Here is a 24,463-nt window from a genome sequence, read left to right as displayed (position 1 = left end):
AGAATGATGACTCGAAATCGCTGTCAAAGATCATTGTCATCCTATTTAAGAACGGGCACAGCTCGGCAGCTCGGAATTTAGTACAAGATGGACTGTTAGTAGATGGGAGCTAGTTTTACACCGAAAGCAACGCAACCTACAGCCGGGAAATAGTAGGAGTAAAGCTCACACCTTGTAGCATTGCCCCCACATGATGATCACCACAGATCGAACCAATAAAATGAACCAGTGCATCAGATTGGTTTATTGATTCGGCCATGCTCGGAATCAGTACGTTCACAAGATCACATAACGCGGTAGCACTGTACATATGATAGGAGCTCCTTTTCCATTTCAGCAGATCGCATCACTACGTGTCTGCACGATGTTGCTGCTGTATTACTCATGTCATGTCAGGTTGGTTTCAGTTCGGAATTATTGGGTTTGGTGGCGCCACAGCACAGCATCGATGGCACAGAAGGCGCTACCTAAGGTTTATTAATAGATCCTGCCGGCAGTATAACCCGATGACAAAGGAAGCACCAAATAGGCAAATGATCATCCTCGGCACCGAAAGCCTATCATCAACCGAGATCTTCGCGATCGGTAATGGTGATTACTGCATAAACCGACGATCAAAAAGGGGAGAGAGCTGGAGTAGTAGCAAACAGTTTGTCAGCAGTGAAACTGACAGAACACACAACTACTGAAATACAGCAGCGCCTGCCGGCCCGTGAGCCTGTGACAAGAGTAGTTTTTTTATGGCTCGGCTCCAGGAAAGCTGTAAGCCCCCTTTGATTCAAATGATATTAGGATTTTATTTTTATAGGATTTTTTCCTATATAGCCCTTTGAATCAAGGAATGGATTCTATAGAATCCTATAAAATTCCTATGGATTGTCTTTTCCCATGCAAGTTTTGGAGAAAATTTAACATGAGGTAGAACCTCATGGAAAGAATCCTTTGAGTCTTTATCTCTCCTCGAATTTCTGTGTTTTTCCTGCGGCCCAATCAAACAGTTATTCTTATATTTTTTCTGTGTTTTGCAATTCTCTGTTTTACACTTGCATTCCTGTTAGAATCCTATGTTTTTCCTATTTCTCTGTTTTTTTATTCGTGTGATTCAAAGGAGCCCTAAACTTTGTTGTGCAAGCTCCGGGCATCACTGCGAGTTCCTTGCTTTTGCGACAAAGTTAGGGACGTGCTCTTGGGTGACGGTGCTGAATCGTTCAATTCAGGCCACTAATTGAGCAGTAATTGGTACGTGCCGCCCCACTCAACTGAGACAGGCCGATATGGGGGCACCCTATACTCTCCTAGTCCTACCATGCGAGACCATCTAGGCGAAGCACCGGTGTGTGGAGTAGGAAGACGGGCACACAACCAACACAAAGCGAGCGTGCTAATTGCCTAATTGTACGAAGGGCATTGAATGGTCGATGGGCCTCAAGCAACGAGCGGCTCAGGGTCGGCTTGTCGTTGTAGGTTTGTACCGTAGCATTGCAGCGCCGAAACGATTAGTAAAAGACGTGTGAACTGACAGTTTCAGAAAAACCTGAATCTTTTAAACTCATCGATCAGCAGAGGTTCTGACAACCAGGCATAGTTTAGCATTAACAGTAGTACTAACCATGAAATAAAGCGCTGCTGTACAGTTCGTCAAAAAGAGAGGAATTTCGGGTGTAAATTAAGTGCAGAAAACGCGCCATTTCAGAGATGGTCTCTGAACTTTTTTGGGGGCGAAGCGATCGAGTGTGAAGTGTGAACCGCGCGGGCACGCAGGCACATGCGGTGCATGCACGGTGGCGCGCGCGCGGGAAAGAGAAGGCCCGGGCCGCGGCGTTAAAGCGGTCGAAAGCCCACCACGATCCGCGCCCGGAAAATGGTGCGGTGCGCCCAGCCTTGTCGGCTGCCCCGCTCCACATAAAACCCGACCCATCCCGTGGCAGCGTCGTCTCCGAGACACTCGCAGGCAGCGGAGAGCCGAGCCAGTTCACTCTCTCACACTCCACACTCTGCCACTGCCACTGCCACTGCCACTCTCCAGCTGCAGCGCAGCAGTGCGTGTCTCCTCCCCCAGATGGCCTCGCGGATCTTGCTCCCCATCCTCCTCTTCCTCCTCTGCTCGCGTGGCGGCAGCGGGGCGCCGGCGGCGAGGCGGGGAATGCGCGTGCCGCCGTTGGGTGGGGACCCGGTCAAGTTCGACTTCTCCCCGTTCTTGATCGAGTACAAGAGCGGCAGGGTGAAGCGGCTCATGGGCACCGACGTGGTGGCGGCGTCGGCGGACGTGCTCACCGGCGTGTCGTCCAGGGACGTCGCCATTGATCCGGCCAACGATGTCCGCGCGCGGCTCTACCTCCCCAGCTTCCGCGCCACCGCCAAGGTCCCGGTTCTGCTTTACTTCCACGGCGGCGCGTTCGTCGTCGAGTCGGCGTTCACGCCCATCTACCACGCCTACCTCAACACGCTCGCGGCCAAGGCGGGCGTCCTGGCCGTGTCGGTGAACTACCGCCTCGCGCCGGAGCACCCGCTCCCGGCAGCGTACGACGACTCGTGGGCGGCGCTCAAGTGGGTGCTGGCGAACGCGGCGCCCGGGACGGACCAGTGGGTCTCCCAGTACGGCGACCTGTCCCGCCTCTTCCTCGCCGGTGACAGCGCCGGCGGAAACATCGCGCACAACCTCGCATTGCGCGCCGGCGAGGAGGGCCTCGACGGCGGGGCCAGGATCAAGGGCGTGGCGCTGCTCGACCCGTACTTCCAGGGTCGGAGTCCGATGGGCGCCGACGCCATGGACCCGGCCTACCTCCAGTCGGCGGCGCGCACCTGGAGCTTCATCTGCGCCGGCAAGTACCCGATCGACCACCCGTACGCGAACCCTCTCGCGCTCCCGGCGTCGTCGTGGCAGCGCCTCGGCTGCTCCCGCGTGCTGGTCACCGTGTCGGAGCAGGACCGCCTGAGCCCATGGCAGCGCGCCTACTACGCCACGCTCCGGAGCAGCGGCTGGCCGGGGCAGGCCGAGCTCTACGAGACCCCCGGCGAGGGCCACGTCTACTTCCTCACCAAGCTCAGCACGCCGCAGGCGCAAGCCGAGATGGCCACGCTCGTCGCCTTCATCAACCGCAACTAGCACGCACGCACGCACGCAGTAACTCGAATTCTACCGTACTATTACAGTGAGTAATTAGCCACTAGTGAGGATTGATGAGGTGATTACATTTTTCTTTTTTACCTTTCTTTGGAGTAGTACGGCGAGATTCCATCGTCTAGCGCTACGGCCACGAGTACGTTAATTGGTTCCTCCGCCACAAACCGGCAGGACGGAGAGGGGCCGGGACCGTGCTCGATCCCATCCATCGCTCGCGTCTCGTTTCATTAACTGCAGCCTGCCTACTGTTACCGTGTTATTACAGCTACGGCCAGCGTTGTGCAACGGTGACGACGCATCCAGTGGTTGGCCGCTGCGTGCAGTTACTAGTAATAGTGAGTACTACCAGTATACACGTGTCATAGCCAGTGTCACTCTGTTTCTACTACCTACGGGGTCGCAATCTGTAATACTTTTTTTTTGTACTGCTAGTCTGCTACTACTACGGTGGTGATTAATCGAAGTGGAAAATTTTGTCAATTTCTCAAGGTGAGAGCAACCGCAGCGCGCGTTCACGTGCTGAAGCGCCGGTCGTCGCGGCGGAGAATGTGTGTCGGTCTCGCGCGCGTCTCGCCTCCACCTTTCTTTTTTTTCCCGGTGTGTGTTTCCCGCATTCGTGGGCTCTGTTTCACCGATGCGCTCCGCCTCTCCTCGCGCCGGTGATAGTGGAGTTTGGCGTTGGATTAGTGTGTTTGGCCGTGGACGGTGCCCGCACTGCCGCGGCATATCAGTGTTTTTGGACCACCGACGAGGTGCATTGGGGGAGCTTTGGTTGCACAGGAAACGGCAAAACCCATCATGGCGTGTTTGTGCTCCAGGACAGCTTTTGATCGGAACGGAAGCACGCGCCTTTGCTAGCTATAGCTTAGCTTGTCAAACGCCCAAACTCGCGTCACATGGGATGTTCAATTAGCCGTGCACTTTTGTAGTGGAAATAGGATTAGTACTTTTCCGCTTTCAGGAATTATACCTCTCGAACAGCCAAGCAGCTGCCATTGCAAATTCGGCAAAATGGCCGTAGAAAAGATAAGCAGCTAGACACGTACGCCGGCCTGTAAACCATCTACGGGTAGCGAAGAACGGGTCCCTCTGTTCCTGTAGACTGGGCATGGACTTGTCTGCATCTGGTCCAAATCCACACAAAAGGCTGCGCGCCGTGCACTGTGCAGGGTGTGGCCCGCGCGCCGCGGCGTTTAGCGTCCTGTGATCTCGCGTTCTCGTAGCGATTCCATCAGCGGACGAGCGATCGCAGCAAAGCAACGTACAGAAGCGGATGCGGCACGGCTTTTTTGCTTGCGGGGGGGAGCACGCTGCACGCGGGCCAGCCGATGGCGCGGTCACATGGCGGTGCCCGCCGCCCGCCGGGGGTAGGCCCCGTCCCGGCGCGCATGTGAGCGTTCTTTTCTTGGGTTTTTCTTGGCTTCCCTTTCCACGGATTAGCGGTTCTCTCGCGTGTAAGCTTGTTCGGCTCTTCACGTGCAGGGCACACCAACACCACCCGTTATGGAAGGAGGAGGAGAGGTGATATTGATGCTGGTTGTCGGTACTCGGTACTAGAGTTCGGCAATATGAATCTTTGTTTCTGAATAATCATTTTCACGATTCGATTGGTGTAGAGCTGCGCTCACTAGCTTGCCGACGAACAATCTAACCACACCGTTCAGTTCAAGCTTTGGTTTAGTTTGCATTGCAGGGGATTGTCTTTTCTGTTTGGATTTACTAGAATCTACAGACAACAGACAACGAACACTACCGCGTAGACCACCAAAGAACGCCTGATTGACTAACAGCGTGGAAAAAAAAGTAGCATGGCATTGCGTAAAGCAGACACTTTATCGACCGGATCAAGTGAACAGCAATCAATAAACAAGCTGAGGAAACTGGAAAGGCGTTACCTTTGCTGGATCTGGTAAACGCCACACCTCAGCAATTGGATTGAGATAACATGCGGTCCTAACTAGAACCGCAAGTTAGTAATGGCATCATATCATATCAATTCATTTTTCAGATGAAGGGTCTATATATCGAGAGCTACAATACCATTGTTGTATCAGCTATACCGTGTTTTTTTTTTTTTCTGTTGAACAGTGCTCCAAGAATCCTTGAATGTAATTTCAACAACCATAGTGTGACTATTTGAGTTGTAGTCACACTAAAAACTGCATAGGGACCAAATCCCGAAATATCAGCCCCAGCAATGGCTTTGCTACTTCCGGCAGCATGAAGCTGAAGCAACATTGGTGGAGGGAAATGGCACAGTATCAAAAATTGATAGGTATCCACTCCCAGCGGCAACGGGTGACACCGGAGCGTGCCACCGCCCACCCCTGCACCAGAAAATAGATGGGTCTGGGAGAGATGACCAAGCAAGCTTCAGGTGTATAGAGCAGGTACTATAACCATCCGAACGCTGGTGATAGTGATTCCATGTAGGCTCGAATAGTGAGCTGGAGGGGATAAATGAAGAGAAAGAACATAAGCCGATGACTATTTAGTCGCTGAGCTACACACGCGCTCCAAAAGACTGGGCCCGACGGTAGCGTGAGAGAGTAGCCAATCGGTGCAGCCATGAACGGAAAAACGATGGCCGAGATGAAGTTGGCAAGGTGACAATCGGGGCAGAGCGACGACTTCGAGGAAGTAGGAGCTCACCGTACTGTTCCCGTGTTCCGCCATTGTGCTCCTCCATAGTATTCAACGCAATAGAGCGCATCGCGTTTGATGGTGCTTGTGGTCGTCGCACTTGCAAGTCTGGGAAGCTTGGCTGGTTCCTGGAGGGCAAGGTTGGAGAGGCTCGTGCTGCTCTCCGGCACCGGGCGACACTTGGGCACGAGCTTGATAGCCCTGTGACGGGGTAGTGTATGCTTAGTGTTGTATCCTCTCCCTTGAACGCTAGGAGCCACCGTAGCTTCGTCACAGCCCATGGATTTCCATGGAAGAGGTTTAGCATCTTTTTTTTTTGTGTGTGTTTTGGTGGAGAAAGAGGCAAAGAAGAATGGAATCACAGACTCGTGGTAGAGGAGAGAGAACCAATTAGAAAGATATGGATAAACTATCGATCTTGTTTACTGTGACACTAGCTATTTATTGTATAACTCACCTACAAACTTGCTCTCATTGACATGTCTCTAATTAACGGCAGTGACTCTCGCTCTCCCGTTGGCTAATTAGGAAGCATATGGATTGGACTTTTATCCTATCAATCGTGAGGTCACCTGAGAAGTTGCTAACGTCGTGCTCACCAGAGAGGGGCGTAGCAGTGCAGGTGCTGAACACGGATCCTCTAACTTAAGTCATTAACATGTGGGTCTACTTTGCTATGAACCATATGCCAGTAACTCTAAATTCATATTACCTGTCATAGGATCTCATTCTGCAGGTGCTTGGGTAAGATAGGGTTTTTTTATGAGACCCTCGCCATTAGATGCAATCTAGACGTCCCATATCAAGCAAAGCAACAAAGTTGCAAGGGCAAATAATTATTCGGATTTGCTATATAACTTTTGACAAAAAAAAAATAAAGGGGAAACGAGTACCCTTTTTACCCATCGAATGCATGCTAAGATTTGTGCTAGGCAAGAGAAACAAATACGACATGTGTATTACGGACTTGGACACACTAGTGGAGAAACCATCTTTGCTCGGTCGACCAAAAACCACAATAGTCTCGGATGCAGTAAAAACCGGGACTAAAGATGGTTTTTAGTCCCGGTTTATAAGTAGAATAAGACTACGTGATCTTTAGTCCCGGTTGATATTACCAACCGGGACTAAAGATGATCTTTAGTCCCGGTTCACATGCTGTCAGATGTTGTCAGACCCCTCCAGGATCTTTAGTTGCGGTTGGAGTTATGAACCGGGAGTAAAGATCGGATCTTTAATCCCGGTTCGTAACACCAACCGGGACTAAAGATCACGTGATCTTTAGTCCCGGTTGGTGTTACGAACCGGAATTAAAGATCAAAACACACTATATAATCCTTATTACTTATTCTCTTTTCTTGTCCACTCTTTTCTCATCCACACCCACTCCTCTCTCCCTCCATCTCTAATCTTATCTCTTCCCTTCCTCATTATCTCTTTTTCTTCTTATCCCTTCCCAACTCCCCTTCCCAACTCGATCCAGTGTGCGCAGCAGGAGGGGGTGGGTGGCCCGGCCGACGGAGGGCAGTGCGGCGGCGGCCGGGGAGGAGGGGAGGCGGCAGCCGGCTCAGCCGGCCGGCGGCTTTGCTTCGTTTTTTTTCTTTTTTTTTTCAAAGAATTTGTGATCCATGTGTAGATTGAGATGAAGAATCTGTGGTTCATTGTATGGATTGAGATGTATAATTTTTTTTTTGGAATCTCATTGTATGGATCTGAGATGTACATGATTTGTGTATGATTTGTATATTTGGGATGTTTCTTTGATTTGGGGTTTGATTTGGGATGTATAATCTGTAGTGTATATGATTGATTTGTGTATTTGGGATGGTACGCATCCCACCTAATTTGGGAGAAAATAAATTAGAGATTAAATAGTAAGTAAATGAAAAAAAACTATTGCCCACTCCCATCTTTAGTCCCGGTTGGTAACACCAACCGGGACTAAAGATCGATCTTTAGTCCCGGGTATTTGAACCGGGACTAAAGATTGATCTTTAGTCCCGGATTGATCTTTAGTCCCGGATTCGTAGTCCCGGTTTGAAAACCGGGACTATAGGGGGGTTACGAACCGGGACTAAAAACGATTTCTCCACTAGTGACTAAAAACGATTTCTCCACTAGTGACACGTGACTTGTGGATTGCGGTTGCCCCTCTCTCGCACCGACTTACATACCACTTACACAAGAGTTATATTGTAATTACATGCTAATTATATTATATTTACGCTAATGTTAGATAGACAATCCCATAAATATTAGACACCATATGTAAATGTGACACTTTCCTTTCCTCAGTGTTGCACTTAGATCGATCCATCCCTTCGTGTTTGTAGCGAGCCAAGCCAAGCCGAGCTTCCCTTGCACCGAGGCTCGGCTTGTTTTCACCCCTAGTTCCTGCCCATCGGCTAGAGGTCCGGAGCATCCATCCCACACCAACAGAGGGAACCTATCCTTTCCATTGTGTTCCCTTGATTGGATGCCAGATCCCTCGTTCCCTCGCTGTAATAAGAAAACAATAACAATAAATACATAAGAAGGGACTCTCATATTAGAATTTTTTAAGAAGAGTGAGGTTGCCTGTAGTTCCCTTCAAACTTTCAAAAATTCCATCCCATTAAATGTTTGAACACATGTATAGAGCATTAAATGTGGACGAAAAAAACTAATTGCACAGTTTACATGTAAATTGCGAGACGAATATTTTGAGCCTAATTACGCCATGATTTGACAATGTGGTGCTATAATAAACATTTGCTAATGATGGATTAATTAGGCTTAATAATTTCGTCTTGCAGTTTACAGGCTGATTATGTAATTTGTTTTGTTATTAGACTACGTTTAATACTTCAAATGTGTATCCGTATACGTCAAAATAATTTTGGGCATGGAAGTAAACACGGCCTGAGTTCGAATCCCGTCGACTAGCACACCACCGTGGTGCTAGTTACTTCCTTCGTTTCACAATGTAAGTCATTCTAGCATTTTCCATATTCATACTTATGTTAATGAATCTAGACACATATATATATCTAGATTCATTAGCATCAATATGAATGTGGAAAATGCTAGAATGACTTACATTGTGAAACGGATGGAGTAGAAGATTCCCGGGCCTTTCTGCGTCCCCTTGCTGTACGAGGACACCACCTCGGCGGCACACGGATAGAGATATGAGATGATCCAAACTTGTGTTGCAGGCCTAATATACTCATATGTTGGCCTGAAATTCTTGGGCAAATCCAGGCATGGCGATGGTGAGAGTGAGAGAATGAGAGAAACGAGCACAACCTTTTGTTCTTGATCTTGGCAGTAATGTAGTATGATATGAAGGGAATGCAGTTGGCACTACAAACACAAAACACACACTGCTAGTCTGCTACGGTCTAAGCCACCTTTATGAGAGAAGGTTCCAACCTTTGATTATACGCTGCCTGCAAGAGAGCTATCGATTCTCATCGCAATTTGCAGCTACTAGTAGGAAAGAGCAGACCCCCAAGTCAGAACACACCGAAGGTAATCACAAGGTGAGCTTGAAGTGCTTTGAGCGCAGATTGCTTCTGAAATACTTCCTCATTACTGGTGCAAGAAAGATAAACAAGAGCGGCAGCAATCAAGGATGTTACGCATGCATATTAGTCATGGCCAAATCGCAGTATGCCTCTGGTTAATTAAGCTACATTCTACTGATACTTCATGATTTCAATACCATTAAGTAACCGTGGAAGTTGCGTAGGAGTACTCTTCTTGTTTCCTGAACAGTGTTTTTATAATTCAATCAATTATAGTATACCTACACTGAATTATCTAACCAAGACCCTTCAACTGAGACAGGCTTGTTGTAGTTTTTTTGCCGGGTCGGGCTTTTTGTAGTTTGCACTACACCAGATTGTGGTCCTGCACTATACTGAATCTTCTGCTAATGCACAATATCGTTATTCAGCAATCAGCTTTACAAACTTGGGTTGTTTTTCCTGATTGGATCAGTGTCTGAACTCTGAAACAACAACTATACACCCTTGCCAAGCCAAATCAGCACCACAAAATTGATGAAACCAATGCACAATTTGAGTTTTAGAGAGGTAAAAGCAGGGTTCACTCTATCGGAACATGCCTTTGTATCGGGGGTCACCGACATCCCGAAATTTCGGAAATTTTGGTCCGAAATTTCCGAAATTTTAAGCAAAATTTAGTTGAATTTGAATAAATATTACCCCAATTCATGAAAAATTTAAAAAATTGAAAAATTTCAGCCGAAATAATATCATATCGGAGGTGACTGAAATGACAGAAATTTCCGAAATTTCGGTCCGAAATTTCCAACCCTGGGTAAAAGTATACCGTAGCATTGCCAAAAACTGAAAAAAAATCAAATCTGTATCGACCAATCATGTATAAACAAAATAAATCTGGCTGAGGAAATTGGCTCCCTAGCTCCAGCCATGGCTCTGCTGCTGCTGCTCCTGGAAGGATGAAGCTGAACCACCACTTGTGGAAGGCAATGATGCGATACCAAAGCATTTCCTCTCCCAAAGGCAATAGGAGATCAGAAATGCTAATTCTGATCATACGCGCATTCGCAAGGAACGGTTTCTGACGGGTGGCAAACATACAGTATGTGGCTCAGTATAGTGTAGACTATTTAGAAGCTGCACTATACACTTATAAATGTCTGTTTGGGGAGCTTATGCAGCTACATTCAGTACATGCCACCCAATTCGCAGCCCTATCAGGATTTGCCATCCAATCCATGTGTACTTTAGAACGTGCCATTGGGGGGAGCGAATTCCTTCGTTTCATGCCACTCCGTCCGGTTGCCGCTAGCGCTGTCCATCCATCCGTCCGACGCCCATCCGCGCGAAGCCGTCTCCGAGCTCGGCCACCACTGCCGCCGTCGCATCTAGCACCGAGCTTGTCCACCGCCGTCGCTATTTGGCATTTGCACCGTCCACTAGCTCGGCCGTCGTCCCCGACCTTGCATCTCGTTGCCGCTAGCGCCGTACCCGAGCTCGTCCACTGCCATCCCCATTCATGCCATCCGCAAGCTCGGCCACCGTCGCCGCTAGATCCGTACCCGAGCTCGTCCGCCGCCGTCACCATTCGTGTCGTCCGCCTATCCGCATGCTCGGCCGCCATCCCTGACCTCGGTGCTGGAAGTGGCGACGAGCAATGGCGAGAGACGGAGGACATGGCAACGGATGGATGGACAGCGTTGCTTCGGATGGACGGAATGACGTGAAATGAAGAAATTAGCTCTTGTGATGGCAGATTCTAAAAGACACACGGATTGGATGGTTGATCCTGAACGTGCTACAAGTTGGATGGTATATTCTGAAATTTCTCGAATTAAAAGCTCCCCAAATAATTTAGCTTTTTATCTAGATTTTGTGAAATTGTACTTATAAGATATAGAAAATAAACGAGAAGATAAAAACTGAGTTTCTTATAAACGGGTATTAACCAACTGCTTCTTGGATTCTCCATATTCTTATAGATTGCCTACTAACCCTATTTATCCAAATACCCCTTTAAGGACAATAGCAATGCGTCCTATCTTATTGAGGAGCCCAAATATCCACATAAGAAGAAAAACAGTCGAAGCTCCCCTCTACACAGTGCACTCGTAGCTTTAAGTGGGTCCACCACCTTTTCTTTTCAGGTCGGCCCCACCACCTTTTCTTCCCCTTCCCCCTCTCTCTTCCTCTCGCTCGGCTCCCACGTGCCCCCTCCTCTCCCCCTCCCCACCACACTGACGGCGCAGATTTGTGAGCTCATCTCCGGCGGCGACTCCCTCGCCCCCTTCTCTTCCTCTCCAGACCCATCTCCTCCCCAACCCAGGGGCGAAGCCAGGATTTATAGTCAGGGGGGTGTGGGCAGGGCGAACAAGTCATAAGTCAGAGTAAGCTATGCCAACGACAAAACAGGGCATCATGTGTTCTGCCTAAAAAAAGCTTGAATTTAGCTCTTTAGTTGTATCATTGGATGTTTGACAGTTTGAGACTTGAGTCACCATGCTCGACAGCGAGATGCAATGGGAGGACGGAGAGATGTGTGAAGCCGAAGCAATTTAGACGAGGAGTTGATTTGTGTTGTCTCTTCGTCTCTTTCTTATTAATTAATTTTCTATATCATGTTTATTGATAATGGACTAATTAACATGCTAATGCGCTAAATAGTATAGCAGGGAGGGGGGCAGATAGGGGGGGGTGTTGGCCCCCTCCGGCACCCCCCGTAGCTGCGCCCTTGCCCCAACCGGCGCCGGCGGCTCCCTCCCCCTCTCCCTTACCCCACCAACCCCACCTCAACTCACCGGCGGCGACGAACTCGTAGCGGAGCAGCGGTGGGGGTGGCCCAAGTGGTGTTGGCATTGGTGCTGGGTGGAGTAGCCGCGGGGGACGGCGAGGTCGGTGGAGTGAGAGCGGTTGAAGAGCGGCCATATTCACCCTTCCTCTCGTCCCCTAATTCACCACGGTGGACAACAAGGTCGGTGGTGCAAGAGCGGCGGACTGCGAGGTCGGCGGCACATGAGCGGTTGAAGAGCGGCCAGATCCACCCCTCTTCTCGTCCCCTGAATCAACGACGATGTCAGCGGCGTGGGAGTGAGGGACGGCGGATGGTGAGGTCAGCGGCGCTTCTCCTCCGAAGCGGCACAGACGCCGACTCATCTACCTCATCCACGGCCATGGCTAGCATCAGCCTCGAGTGTGGGCTAGCCTGTGTGCCTGACAACGCTGACAAAAGGTTGATGAAGAACGTGTGTCTCAATATGGTCACACGTTTTTGTTTGCTCACGAGAAATGCAGATGTGGCTGAAAATCTCCTATGTGTAAGCTCGAGGCTGAATGCCACGTCACTGCGCTGTGAAAGCCCTAACAGAACCACAGTGCCCTGCACTGTCCAGCTTCACCGCACCGTTCGCCTAGGCGGCGCAGATTGAGATATCAATTTGACATGTAGCCACTTTATTCGAAGAATTTGCATACACACTGCTCAGATCGACCGCTTCGACTTCCCCCTCCCTCGCCGGAATCCACCCCCACCTAATCGGCGGCCCAGGTGGACTCAGGAGGCGGAGATGAACGCCACGACGCGGTCCATGAGCTCCTTGGCCTTGGCGCACTCCGGCTTCTCCAGGAAGAACACGTGCCCCTCCCCTTCCGACTCCAGCCACGCGGCGCTCCCTCGCCACGCGCTCGCGGCCACCGCCGCGTGGTACGCGCGTCCCCGCGCCCCGGCCCAGTCCTTCTCGCCGGTGCAGACGAGCACCCTCTCGCACCGGAGGTTCTCCAGCCCCGCCGCGCCCCCCGCCGTGGGGTTCATCCTCGGGTCGTCGGCGCCGCCCACCGCGCCCGGGCACGCGAACTCCCAGATCTTGGCCATGTCCCTGGCCGTCGCCTCGGACTCGCCTTCGATGACCGCGTTCCCGCCGAACCAAGGGTGAAGGAGTATGGCGCCCTCGATCCTCGGCGCTGGATGGGAGGACGCCGCCCTGATCATGACGTTGTGAACCATGTTGCCGCCTGCGCTGTCTCCGGCGAGGAAGAGGCGGCCGTTGTCCGCGTGCTCGGCGAGCCACTCGTCTTTCCCCGACGCGGCCCACTGGAGCGCGGCCCAGGCGTCGTCGTAGGCGGCGGGGACGGGGTGCTCCGGCGCGAGGCGGTACTCCACGGAGACGGCGACGACGCCGGCCGCGGCGGCGAGGGACGCGGCGTAGCCATGGTACGTCGTGGAGAAGGCCGACTCGATCACGAAGGCACCGCCGTGGAAGAAGACGAGGACGGGTAGCTTCTTGCACGGATCTGGGCGGGCGGGGAGGAAGACGCGCACGGACAGGCCGGTGTCAGCGTCGACGACCACGTCCTTGGACGTGACGCGGGTGGCCACGTCGACGCCGGCAGGCGCAAGCACGGGATGGTGGAGGCGGTCCATCTTGCCGCTCCGGTAGATGCGTAGGGAGTCCAACTCGAGCAGTAGCTCGTCGGCGGCGTTGGACTCCATGGCCGTGGCTAAGTGGATCGCTGTCAAATGTCAATTGCTGGTGGTAACGCAAGGCAAAGGCTTAGGCACCCGTGCTTAGTGCTTACCCCTGGAGTATTAATCAACGAACCTGTCAGTCTGTCACATGACAAAGAGTGTGTGATTCAGATCCGAATCATACTGAAACGCTTCCGTTTTTCTTCTGAAGAGAGAGAAGAAATTATGTCCGTTTATCAGACTAGCCAAGCTAGAGAAGAAAACAAAGTGCACCAGTGGTAACCTCAGCAATATGCAACACGAGACAATGCAGTTGAATGCAGACTCCAGACTTTCAGACCGTTACTTCCACCTTGTGGCAATGAGACAACGCTCTTGCCACCCGAATTTTAGTACTTGCGAAAGACAGCGAGTTTGAAATGAAGAAAGGGGGGGGGGGGGGGGGGGGGGGGGGGGGGGAGGGGGTGTAGATGGCCATGTGGCCCGGCGATTTCACCTGGCCCAGACACGACACAGCCCAACTCGGGTCGTGCCCGTGCCGGCCCGGCCCAACAACCGCACCGTGTCTAGGCTGCTACCTCAACACGCTGGGCCGGCACGAAATTCAGGGATGTGAAACAGACTTATTTCAACCATGTGTAAGGCACCGCAGAAAGTATAGGGAGGAAAAAATACACATATTATATGGTATGGCCCAAAGAATAGGAATGTAAAATAGACTTATTTAACTATATATATATTTCACAACCCAAAAAAGAGAGAGCGGGCAAAATAGACTTATTTTAAAGAAGGCACGATAGGCCGCCCGTGCCTTCGGACAGCTGTCTCTCTGCTTCTTTGGGCATGTTCGACTGTTATGTTTAGCAGTTGCGCTGCCGTGGCTGCACACAGAAGACATTGTGCCTGTTGGCTGCAACACAGTAAAAATGAGTGCAGCCGAACAGAATCTCTGATACACATAAACAAAGTTTTCCTAATGATATAGACAAGCAATGTGGGACAAACCCCTTATAGAAAAAAAACTAACCAAAGTAAGACCATATTTAGATGGGACTGAGTTTTAAGTCCCTATCACATCGGATGTTTGGACACTAACTATAAATATTAAACTTTTAAATCCCTATCACATCGGATGTTTGGATAGTAACTTTTAAGTCCCTATCACATGACGTCAAAAAAAGGGAGTAGATATGATTTGATATCCGGCACAGAAAACCGCTTTGATATCAGTTGTAAACCGGTCTTTGATGTTGGATTTGTAATTGGTATCTGTCAGGCAGCTCTGATAAGGTGTTTCATAAGTACCGGTTTCACAACTGACACATATATATAAGTGCATAAATATATCCCTTGTGAGGAAACTATTCTAATCTCTCGAGGGGAAGTTCCCTCGTTTGCTCAAAAACCATCTAAACAGTTATTAAAAATTCTGGAAAAATTTGACAACATTCATACAACACATATATACAACTTCACAAAATCTTAAGTCCAAAGTCAACTCACACGTCGAGATATAAAAAAGACAAATTCAGCGTATGAATAGTAGCGTACTGTTTATATCTAAATTTGTCTTTTTTGTTTCTCGATGTGTAGATCGAATTTGAACATGAATTTTGGTGGACTAGTAGGTATCATTATACTCTACATTGTCATTTTTTTTTCAGAATTTTTCACAACTATTTGCATCGAATTTGAAAGAAAAAGATATATGAGGGGATATCCCCTCGAGGGATTAGAATCACTCCCTCGATTGTGAACAAGAACCAGTACCTGTAGGCTACTATACGCCACGCGGCCACATGGCTATACTCAAAGGCGTGATCAAAAACATATATAACTTCTCTAGAACGCAGGCAATACAGGTAAAATGGACTAATGATCATGTTTTCCACTGCCACAATATATAACATTTTATTGATTTATTAATCTCAGGCAAGCAAGATACAGCTGCAAGTCCGCAAGCATATACAGATGAAGAAGAGAAGTTCATGCGCTGGCTATGAACGCCACGACGCCGTCCATGAGCTGCTTGCCCTTGTCGCACCCCGGATCGCGAAGGAAGAAGACGTGCCCCTCTCCCTCCGTCTCGTGCCACGCCGCGCTCCCGCGCCACGCGCTCGCGGCCACGGCGCCGTAGTACGCGCGGCCCCTCGCCACCAGCCAGTCCTCCTGCGCCGTGCACACGAGCAGCCGCTCGCACCCGAGCTTCTCTAGCGCCGGCGCGCCAGGCGCCGTCGGGTTCATCCTCGGGTCGTCCACGCCGTTCACTGCGCCCGGGCACGCGAACGGCCACACCTTCGAGGCTATGTAGACCGCCTCGTCGGACTCGCCGTCGATGGCCGTGCTCCCGCCGAAGAACGGGTGGAGCATGATCGCGCCCTCTATCCTCGGTCCTTTGTTCGAGGATGCCCTCAGGAGCACGTCGTGCACGATGTTGCCGCCGGCGCTGTCGCCGGCGACGAAGACGCGCGCCGTGTCGCCGTGCTCGGTGATCCAGTCGTCCGCATGGGCGGACACCGCCCACTGGAGCGCCGCCCAAGAATCATCATATCCTGCAGGGAGCGGGTTCTCCGGGGCTAAGCGGTAGTCGACGGACACCACAAGGACGCCGGCGGCGGCGGCGATGGAGTTGAGGTAGTTGTGGTACGTGGCTGAGTCCGCGGACTCAATGATGAAGCCGCCGCCGTGGAAGTACACGAGGACAGGAAGCTTTTTGCCGAGTTCTTGGTCTTGCACCTTGGGCAGGAAGACGCGCACGAACAGTCCTGTCCCGGCGTCGAGGACGACGTCCTTGGAGACGACGCCGGTGGCATCGTCGACGCCCGCGGCGAGGAGAGGGGGCCGGTGGAGGCGGTCTACCTTGCCGTTCTTGTAGATGCGGAGGTATGAGCTGTCGAACACCAACTCGTCGGCGTCGGGTTCCATGGCTATCACAACTCACAAGCTTAAGGGAAGGAGTCGCATCGGCTGAGAAGTATAAGCTGCTTTAAATGGATACTACTCCTGCGTTTATACAAACCACACGTAACACGTTGAGCGAGACATTGGTGAATTCAATCATCCCGAAGGCACGGTACAAGGACATCGATGAATCGTCAAGCACGCCGGCGCGGTACATCACAGAATCGAGAAATTTATGCGCTCTGCTAAGCACCAACTGGCATTGACAAAGCTTTAGCTGGAAGCCTGGAGAAGTACTTTTGCCCCTGATGTTCACTAATTTTTGAAGAAAATTGATAATATGGTCTATGTGTAATATATATCATACGCAAATATATAGGTTTAAATTTAGAGATTTTTTACCGTCCATCGTACCTTCCGGTACCGCCCGGTACATATCATCTGGTCCGTCCGTTTTGTTAGATCCAAGGGCTCAAAATGCAAGGTACCTCCCGGTACTCTTCTCAGCAACAAGTCAAACGTGGGAGGTACAACCATCTGAAGGGTAAGAATAGAAGCCAGCATCCTCTCTTTTTCCCCTCAATTGCATCGACTCTCCTCTTCCCAGATTGGGTAACACCAGTCGCCGGAAAAATGAAGGGGAGGTTCGCAGTCGCAGCGGTGGAGGCTAGGAAGGGTTGTTCCGACCACAGATTTCTTTTTCGATTTACAGATTTCTTTTTCTTGCTCCCTTCTCTCTTGTTCTCTTCCAATGACGACCAAGTAAAGGTGTGGTGGAGAGATAACCGCCGGGGAAGGAGAGAAGATGACCTGGTTGGCTAGAGATGCTGAGTAACTGCGCTGATGGATGAATACAGGGGGGGAGACGCCGGCGCCGGCGCCAAGGAAGAACACCCAGGTGCGTTGACGGAATTCACGAAGGCAAAGAATCAGGTCGTGCGTTTGGGTCTCTGTCGCTGCTTCCTTTTTCCCATCGTGCCCTTTTTAAATCAATGGTACCTAGCAGTAATAGTAACGGGAGGTACTATTTGATGGACCGTAAAAATCCTCTTAAATTTAACACATACAAGTTATAATAAAAAATAACAAATATGATTTCGAATTATAGACTTTACTAATTTGTCATTTTTTTCAACTTTTACATACATGTCAAATCTAAGCACGCTGCACAACCCCAGCCAATTCGGCTTACACCGTTTGCACTGAGTCAGGCATGTTTGGTTTGTGTGCACAATCTTTCGTCATCTCAAAGTGACAAACTTCAATTTAAAAAATGTGAAAACTTTTATCTCAATTTTTTTTAAAAAAACTACCAACTCAATTTTGAAAAATTTCATCTGAAAGATCACAAAAATTTCACCCAAAATACTTAAACCCTTGACCTCTTCTGCATAAACCACAACCGATTTGCCATCCTCTCTACGGCAACCGATGCAGGAGCTAGGGTTGAGGGAAGAGGAGAGGAACTAGATGGGGGTGGTACGCAAGGGGCCGGGGGAGTAAGCAAAGATGACTGGGATAGGGTGGAGTTGAGAATTTAGTAGGGTGAAGGGCACCCGGAGAATGCAGCCGGAGATTAGGATTGTGGCTGAGTGTGGGCGACACTGCCAACCACACCGATGAGACGACAAGTCGGACTCAAAGGGAGGAGAAGGTAGGAGAACGAGAAAAGGATTCTAATATCTCGAGGGGATGTCTCTGACGGCAACATTGATGACGGTGACGGGAGTTATGGAAGGCGGTGGCGACAGATCGTCGGCCATCGCAGGAGGCGCGAGGCGGCGTGAGAAGAGGCACGGTGATGCGGCGGCGTGGGAGGCGCGGCGGCGGGGCGAGAAGCGCATGGCTTTGGGCGACGCGGTGGAGAATAGGCGAAAGCAAGATTAATCTGATAGCATGAAAGTGTATGTGAGTCACCGCAATAATTAGATTGATCATGGACACGAGTACATATAGGGACAGTACATCCTTATCTATATAACCGACTTATAAAAACATAATCGGGATAGGATTAGGGAAATCGAACCGGATACAATACAATATCTCTAACAGTTTCCTCGTGTATCTAATATCTCATGGGGATATCTTCTCATGTATCTTTTTCTTCCACCTTCAATGCAAATAGTATTAGAAAAAAATAAAAAACAAATATTTTGGGACTGAGAAAGTAGTTACCAGGTCCAGGAGAAAAAAACCAAACGGAACGTTGCTACCACCGAGTGCAACATGACAACATTACATCGCGGTCGGCTTGGACCGAGGCTCAGAGCAACGGAAACCACCAGTCCAGTGGAAAAACATACACGCGATAAAATATTTCTTCCAAGAACGTAGCAGCGAATGCAAATGCGAAATTCATATTCCCGTCCCCAAAAAAAAAAAAACATAATAGAACCATTTATTTTGTTTCAATGAAGGCACAGCTGCAACCGGAAAGCATATGCAGATGAAGAGCATGCAGCTCATGCGCCGGATATGAACGCCACGACGCGGTCCATGAGCTGCTTGGCCTTGTCGCACCCCGGATCGCGAAGGAAGAAGACGTGCCCCTCTCCCTCCGTCTCGTGCCACGCCGCGCTCCCGCGCCACGCGCTCGCGGCCACGGCGCCGTAGTACGCGCGGCCCCTCGCCACCAGCCAGTCCTCCTGCGCCGTGCACACGAGCAGCCGCTCGCACCCGAGCTTCTCCAGCGCCGGCGCGCCTGCAGGCGCCGTCGGGTTCATCCTCGGGTCGTCCACGCCGTTCGCTGCGCCCGGGCACGCGACCGCCCACAGCTTGGAGCCCTTGGGGACCGCATCGTCGGACTCGCCGTCGATGGCCGTGCTCCCGCCGAAGAACGGGTGGAGCACGATCGCGCCCTCTATCCTCGGCCCTTTGTTCGAGGAGGCCCTCAGGAGCATCTCGTGCACGATGTTGCCTCCGGCGCTGTCGCCGGCGACGAAGACGCGCGCCGTGTCGCCGTGCTCGGCGATCCAGTCGTCCTGCGCGGACACCGCCCACTGGAGCGCCGCCCAAGAATCGTCGTATCCTGCAGGCAGCGGGTTTTCAGGGGCTAACCGGTAGTTGACGGACACCACAAGCACGCCGGCCGCGGCGGCGACGGAGTTGAGGTAGTTGTGGTACGTGGCGGAGTCAGCGGACTCGATGATGAATCCGCCGCCGTGGAAGTACACGAGGACAGGAAGCTTTTTGCCGGTTTCTTGGTCTTGCACCTTGGGCAGGAAGACGCGAACGAACAGTCCTGTCCCGGCGTCGAGGACGACGTCCTTGGAGACGACGCCGGTGGCATCGTCGACGCCCGCGGCAACGAGAAGTGGCCGGTGGAGGCGGTCTACCTTCCCGTTCTTGTAGATGCGGAAGTACGGGCCGTCGAACACTACCTCATCGGCGTGCGGTTCCATGGCCACAAGGGAAGGTGTGGCATCGGCTGAGCCTATGAGGCTTTGAATAGATATGCTACGTTGGATTTATACAGAGTTACAGACCACACGTTGAGGAGACAGATGAATCCAGTTATCCATCACTCTGACAACCTTAGAGATACAGGTGAAACTGTTTTAACAGCTCAAGTGGACGTCCACCCGTTTACTGTATGTCATCTAAATGGCTATGAAAAATTTTCAAAAAAATTGACAAGATAGATCAATATGTAATATATCACTTCACAAACATGCAAATTCAAATTCAACTTTTACAAGTTGTAACAAAAATAACAAATTTAATTGTAAATATACATATAGTAATTTGAGTTTTCTTTGTTATTTTTGTTACAACTTGTAGAAGTTGAATTTGAACTTGCATGTTTGTGGAGTGATATATTACATATTGATCTATCTTGTCAATTTTTTTGAAAATTTTTCATAACCATCTAGTTGACATGCAATAAATGAGTGGACGTCTACTCGAGCTATTAGAATCCATCTCCGAGATATAGAGATATTTCAAAGACATGTATGTTAGTGATATGCCCTAGAGGTAATCATAGAGATGATTGTATCACATACTATGTTTACATATTTATCCGACATTGTTCCTTGAAATAGATAACTCCTTATTGGTTAATGAATATGTGATTCTTTCATGAGACTCTTTATGTTGTTTGTTACTATTTCTAAAGGATCCCTGATCAAATATTATATGTGGAACAAATATGTTTATATGATCAGCACATGTATTAATTGATGATCATGTCTCATGGATCATGGTATAGAGATACCAAATTAATAATGTGGACACATGCTGGTGAACATGTTGTTGGATAGACCCAACATGAGACACTGCAAGAGTCATATGTGTTGTGTCATCAGTGATCTCATTTAGTGTTGGTGTTGAATCCTTAGACCTGAGATTATCATGATTCTCAACATGTGTAGTAGCTTACTTAGGGACTGCTAAACGCTACTCCGTAATTGGGTAGTTATAAAAGTAGTTTTCGGGTATGCTATGAAACATGTAGTGAGATATGAATAATTAAGATGGGATTTGCCCCTCCTATGGAGAGATATCTCTGGGCCCCTCGATGTTGTAGATTATGGAAGTGCATGGCCATGCCAAAGGTGCTTGAGGAGTCAATCACAAGTTATATAATCTATCAACAGGTTCGAGTGAATGATTGAGCTATTAGAGGATGGCACATATCTAGCCTTGAGCTTGAGCTTAATCGATATCGTGAGGCAAAGGGCAAAGGGGTTCATACAAGTATACACTAGAGGTTCAGCCGATATGATCTTTATGTCTGCCCAGTGGGTCAATACGTTATGCTAGGGGCCGCTGTTGACGCGTGGGCCGAAAAGGAGTTTTCGGGTTACAGCCGAGTATATATGAACCTACGAGGTCGCACGCTTAATGGGCCGGAATAAGGGGATTGGATAGAGATCCAATATGAGCTTAATTTGGATAGGGATCCGAATAGGAGTCCTACGGGCCTTGGAGGCCCGAGTGATGGATCCAATATATTCGTGAGGGGCGTGACCGGCGGAGGCATTGCATCACGTGAGAAACCCTAGCCGTCACTTCCCTCCCCGAGCAAAACCCTAGCCTCGCGCGGGTGCTAGCACATATGTGCGTGGCGTCCCGTCCCTGTACGTGTGGATACCGGTAGAGGCACCGCTGGTTTGCGGTGTTGATTGGCGTGGGAGTACGGCGAGGATAACGCACGAGGAGGAGAAGGTCGAGCCGGTGCGATCGACTACTTCCTCTATATCGACGCGCGCTACTTCGCGAGAGTTCTTTTGACTTCTTAGCGTCTTCTTCCGCTGCGCAGCGCGTCGAGTGGTAACGATCTATGATCTAATACTTGCATGGTTCCTGGTTTACGCGATAGAAAATTTTGATTTATGCTATCGTAGTCTACGCGTATCCCAACAATGTATAGGGATATTTTAAACATTATGAAAAAAACAGATGGTGATTAATTTATGGGAATTGCTATAATATAAAAGAGATAGAACACTTATAATATAAGTCGTTGTTGAAGGAAGTATTCGTTGACAGTACAACTTCTGTATAGTTAGGTTGTGTTACTTGTGTACGAAGAAATGTGTATGTTGCCTATGTATTCTGTGATGGAGAGAGGGGGATTATGACCTTAGGCTATCTCCAACAATGAAACCCAAAATACAAGACTCATGTCATGTTTGCATAGTGCTACAGTCAAAGAGTTCAATATCTATTTTTGGTCTTCTCCAACAATAAGACCTAAAAGAGAACCCCTACTGCAAATAGGTCTTCAGGAGAGAGGATACTCAGATTTAGGTTATGCCTCTTATAGCACGCAAAATGGGTCTTCTGTATAGGTACTTTGTTGCAGGCTGAAATAGTACTATCGGAGACCTATTTTGGGTTTGGGTGCCCTTATGGGTCACTTGTTGAAGACAGTCTTAGGGGAGGTAGTGAGGGTGCCGGCCATTGTGTCAGGGGATGGGTGCTATTGTGCCATCTCCCTTGCGAGCCCGTCGCCCCCTACCGCCTCCCCTCCTTCTAGATCTGGCTCCTCGCTGCTGCTGCCTCCCTGCGACTAGACCACCACCTCCCCCTGGCAAGTCCACCACCATGTCCCCTCTACGAGTCCGCCGCCTACCGAGATAAGGGAGAGAGATAGAGACAGTATCGAGAGAGAAATAAAAAGACCACCCACCCGGCTGGCTTGTCGATCTCCACCTAGCTCGACTCGGTTCTAGAAGTGTCGGTTTTTCTAAAAAAAGGCCACCTTTAATATATTATTATAGATGTCGTTTTTAAATTATTCAACACATATAATAAATTGAAGGTTTCGGTTTTTTAACATGTGTAATATAGATGTCAGTTTTCTTTAGAACCGGTACATATAGTTACATAAAGGTGCAGGTTTTTTTATGTTTTATGCCTGTAGAGGTAGGAAAAGATTTATAGGTGTCCGTGTTAGCACTTTCGGCGCCTATAATATCAGCTTCTATGTGTTTTTTTATAGCGGCGCGGAAAGAAGAATGCACATTTCATAACACAGAAATCATGAAAGGATGATCAGTCCAAATTATTCGAGCCATAAGTTCGATACATTACGACGACTTCAGCGCGGGGCGCATCCGGATGGAGCTAATTTTTAGTCAGGCAGGAGACCCGGCGGATATGAACTCCACGACGCGGTCCATGAGCTGCTTGGCCTTGTCGCACTCCGGCTTCTCCAGGAAGAAGACGTGCCCCTCCCCCTCCGACTCCACCCACGTCGCCGTCCCGCGCCAGGGGCTCGCCGCCACGGCGTCGTAGTACGCGCGGTCCCTCGCCGCCAGCCCGTCGGTCTGCCCCGCCGCCACCAGCATCCTCTCGCACGCGAGCTTCTCCAGCGCCGGCGCGCCAGGCGCAAGCGGGTTCATCCTCGGGTCGTCCGCGCCGCCGGACGCGCCGGGGCACGCGTAGCACCATATCATCCCGGTGAGCGCGGCCGCGGCCGGGGGCTCCCCCTCGAGAACCGTGCTCCCGCCGAACCACGGGTGCAGTAGTAACGCGCCCTCGATCCTCGGCCCGCCGTTGGAGGCCGCCCTCAGGAGCATGTCGTGCACGATGTTGCCGCCGGCGCTGTCGCCGGCGATGAACAGTCGGGACACGTCGCCGTGCTCCGCGAGCCAGCCATCTTGCGCTGACGCCGCCCACAGTAGCCCGGCCCAGGAATCGTCGTAGGCCGCCGGCAGCGGGTGCTCCGGGGCGAGGCGGTAGTCGACGGACACCACGACGACGCCGGCCGCGGCGGCGAGGGGGTTGACGTAGTTGTGGTACGTGGAGGAGTCGGCCGACTCGATGAGGAAGCCGCCTCCGTGGAAGAAGACGAGGACGGGGAGCTTCTTGGATGGCTCTTGGATCTTGGGGAGGTAGAGGCGCACGGAGAGGCCGGTGCCGGCGTCGATGACGACGTCCTTGGAGGCAACGCCGGTGGCCTCGTCGACGCCAGCGGGCAGGCAGGGTGGTCGGTGAAGGCGGTCCATCTTGCCGCTCTTGTAGATGCGGAAGTGCGCCGGAGCCTCGAACACCACGGCGTCGGGCTCGGTCTCGGAGGCCATGGCGAATTGGTGGATGCTGCCGCAGAAGGCGTTTTGGCCTCCGGCGGGCTCGATGGCGAATGGAGAGATGATAAGGTACGTCTTGAATCAGCTAATAAACCCCTGGCTGGGACCTGGGAGGGAGAGCGTCTGCCGCACGTCCTTTTTCGTCCTTGGATCTTGTCTTTGATTTTTTTAGAAAAAAATCAAATGAAGTTTATTTAGAACCGAAATTTTCCATATGTACTAATGGGCATGAATTGATTGGCTGATTGCGAAGTCATATACAGACATATAGTAGCGGGTAATTTGG

At 50.4% G+C, this 24,463-nt stretch overlaps 5 protein-coding genes across 5 annotated transcripts; 1 reads left to right on the top strand and 4 right to left on the bottom strand.

Annotated features, from left to right (window-relative positions):
• Positions 1-1,879: 1,879 nt before the first annotated feature.
• On the top strand, positions 1,880-3,604 carry LOC127785454 (probable carboxylesterase 2). The gene has a single exon (XM_052312905.1). It carries the CDS (start codon positions 2,060-2,062, stop codon positions 3,104-3,106), a length of 1,047 nt encoding a protein of 348 aa, XP_052168865.1. The 5' UTR covers positions 1,880-2,059; the 3' UTR covers positions 3,107-3,604.
• Positions 3,605-12,068: 8,464 nt separating this feature from the next.
• LOC127784198 (probable carboxylesterase 12) lies at positions 12,069-13,809 on the bottom strand. Its single transcript, XM_052311388.1, has one exon. It carries the CDS (start codon positions 13,760-13,762, stop codon positions 12,827-12,829), a length of 936 nt encoding a protein of 311 aa, XP_052167348.1. The 5' UTR covers positions 13,763-13,809; the 3' UTR covers positions 12,069-12,826.
• A 1,751-nt stretch (positions 13,810-15,560) lies between these two features.
• On the bottom strand, positions 15,561-16,731 carry LOC127785000 (tuliposide A-converting enzyme b1, amyloplastic-like). Its single transcript, XM_052312430.1, has one exon. The coding sequence runs from the start codon at positions 16,661-16,663 to the stop codon at positions 15,725-15,727; it is 939 nt and encodes a 312-aa protein (XP_052168390.1). The 5' UTR covers positions 16,664-16,731; the 3' UTR covers positions 15,561-15,724.
• Positions 16,732-18,551: 1,820 nt separating this feature from the next.
• On the bottom strand, positions 18,552-20,102 carry LOC127784241 (tuliposide A-converting enzyme 1, chloroplastic-like). The gene has a single exon (XM_052311435.1). It carries the CDS (start codon positions 20,038-20,040, stop codon positions 19,102-19,104), a length of 939 nt encoding a protein of 312 aa, XP_052167395.1. The 5' UTR covers positions 20,041-20,102; the 3' UTR covers positions 18,552-19,101.
• Positions 20,103-23,126: 3,024 nt separating this feature from the next.
• LOC127784159 (tuliposide A-converting enzyme b1, amyloplastic-like) lies at positions 23,127-24,272 on the bottom strand. The gene has a single exon (XM_052311353.1). The coding sequence runs from the start codon at positions 24,169-24,171 to the stop codon at positions 23,224-23,226; it is 948 nt and encodes a 315-aa protein (XP_052167313.1). The 5' UTR covers positions 24,172-24,272; the 3' UTR covers positions 23,127-23,223.
• Positions 24,273-24,463: the final 191 nt, after the last annotated feature.

The sequence above is a fragment of the Oryza glaberrima genome, chromosome 9 (assembly GCF_000147395.1).
Source record: "Oryza glaberrima chromosome 9, OglaRS2, whole genome shotgun sequence".
NCBI classification, from domain to species: Eukaryota; Viridiplantae; Streptophyta; class Magnoliopsida; order Poales; family Poaceae; genus Oryza; species Oryza glaberrima.
Note: the sequence above shows the minus strand (reverse complement) of the source record. Positions and strands in the feature narration are given on the sequence as shown.

Excerpts from the sequence above, each read along its gene's own strand:
- LOC127785454 (XM_052312905.1), top strand. The coding sequence starts at position 2,060 with ATGGCCTCGCGGATCTTGCTCCCCATCCTCCTCTTCCTCCTCTGCTCG.
- LOC127784198 (XM_052311388.1), bottom strand. The coding sequence starts at position 13,762 with ATGGAGTCCAACGCCGCCGACGAGCTACTGCTCGAGTTGGACTCCCTA.
- LOC127785000 (XM_052312430.1), bottom strand. The coding sequence starts at position 16,663 with ATGGAACCCGACGCCGACGAGTTGGTGTTCGACAGCTCATACCTCCGC.
- LOC127784241 (XM_052311435.1), bottom strand. The coding sequence starts at position 20,040 with ATGGAACCGCACGCCGATGAGGTAGTGTTCGACGGCCCGTACTTCCGC.
- LOC127784159 (XM_052311353.1), bottom strand. The coding sequence starts at position 24,171 with ATGGCCTCCGAGACCGAGCCCGACGCCGTGGTGTTCGAGGCTCCGGCG.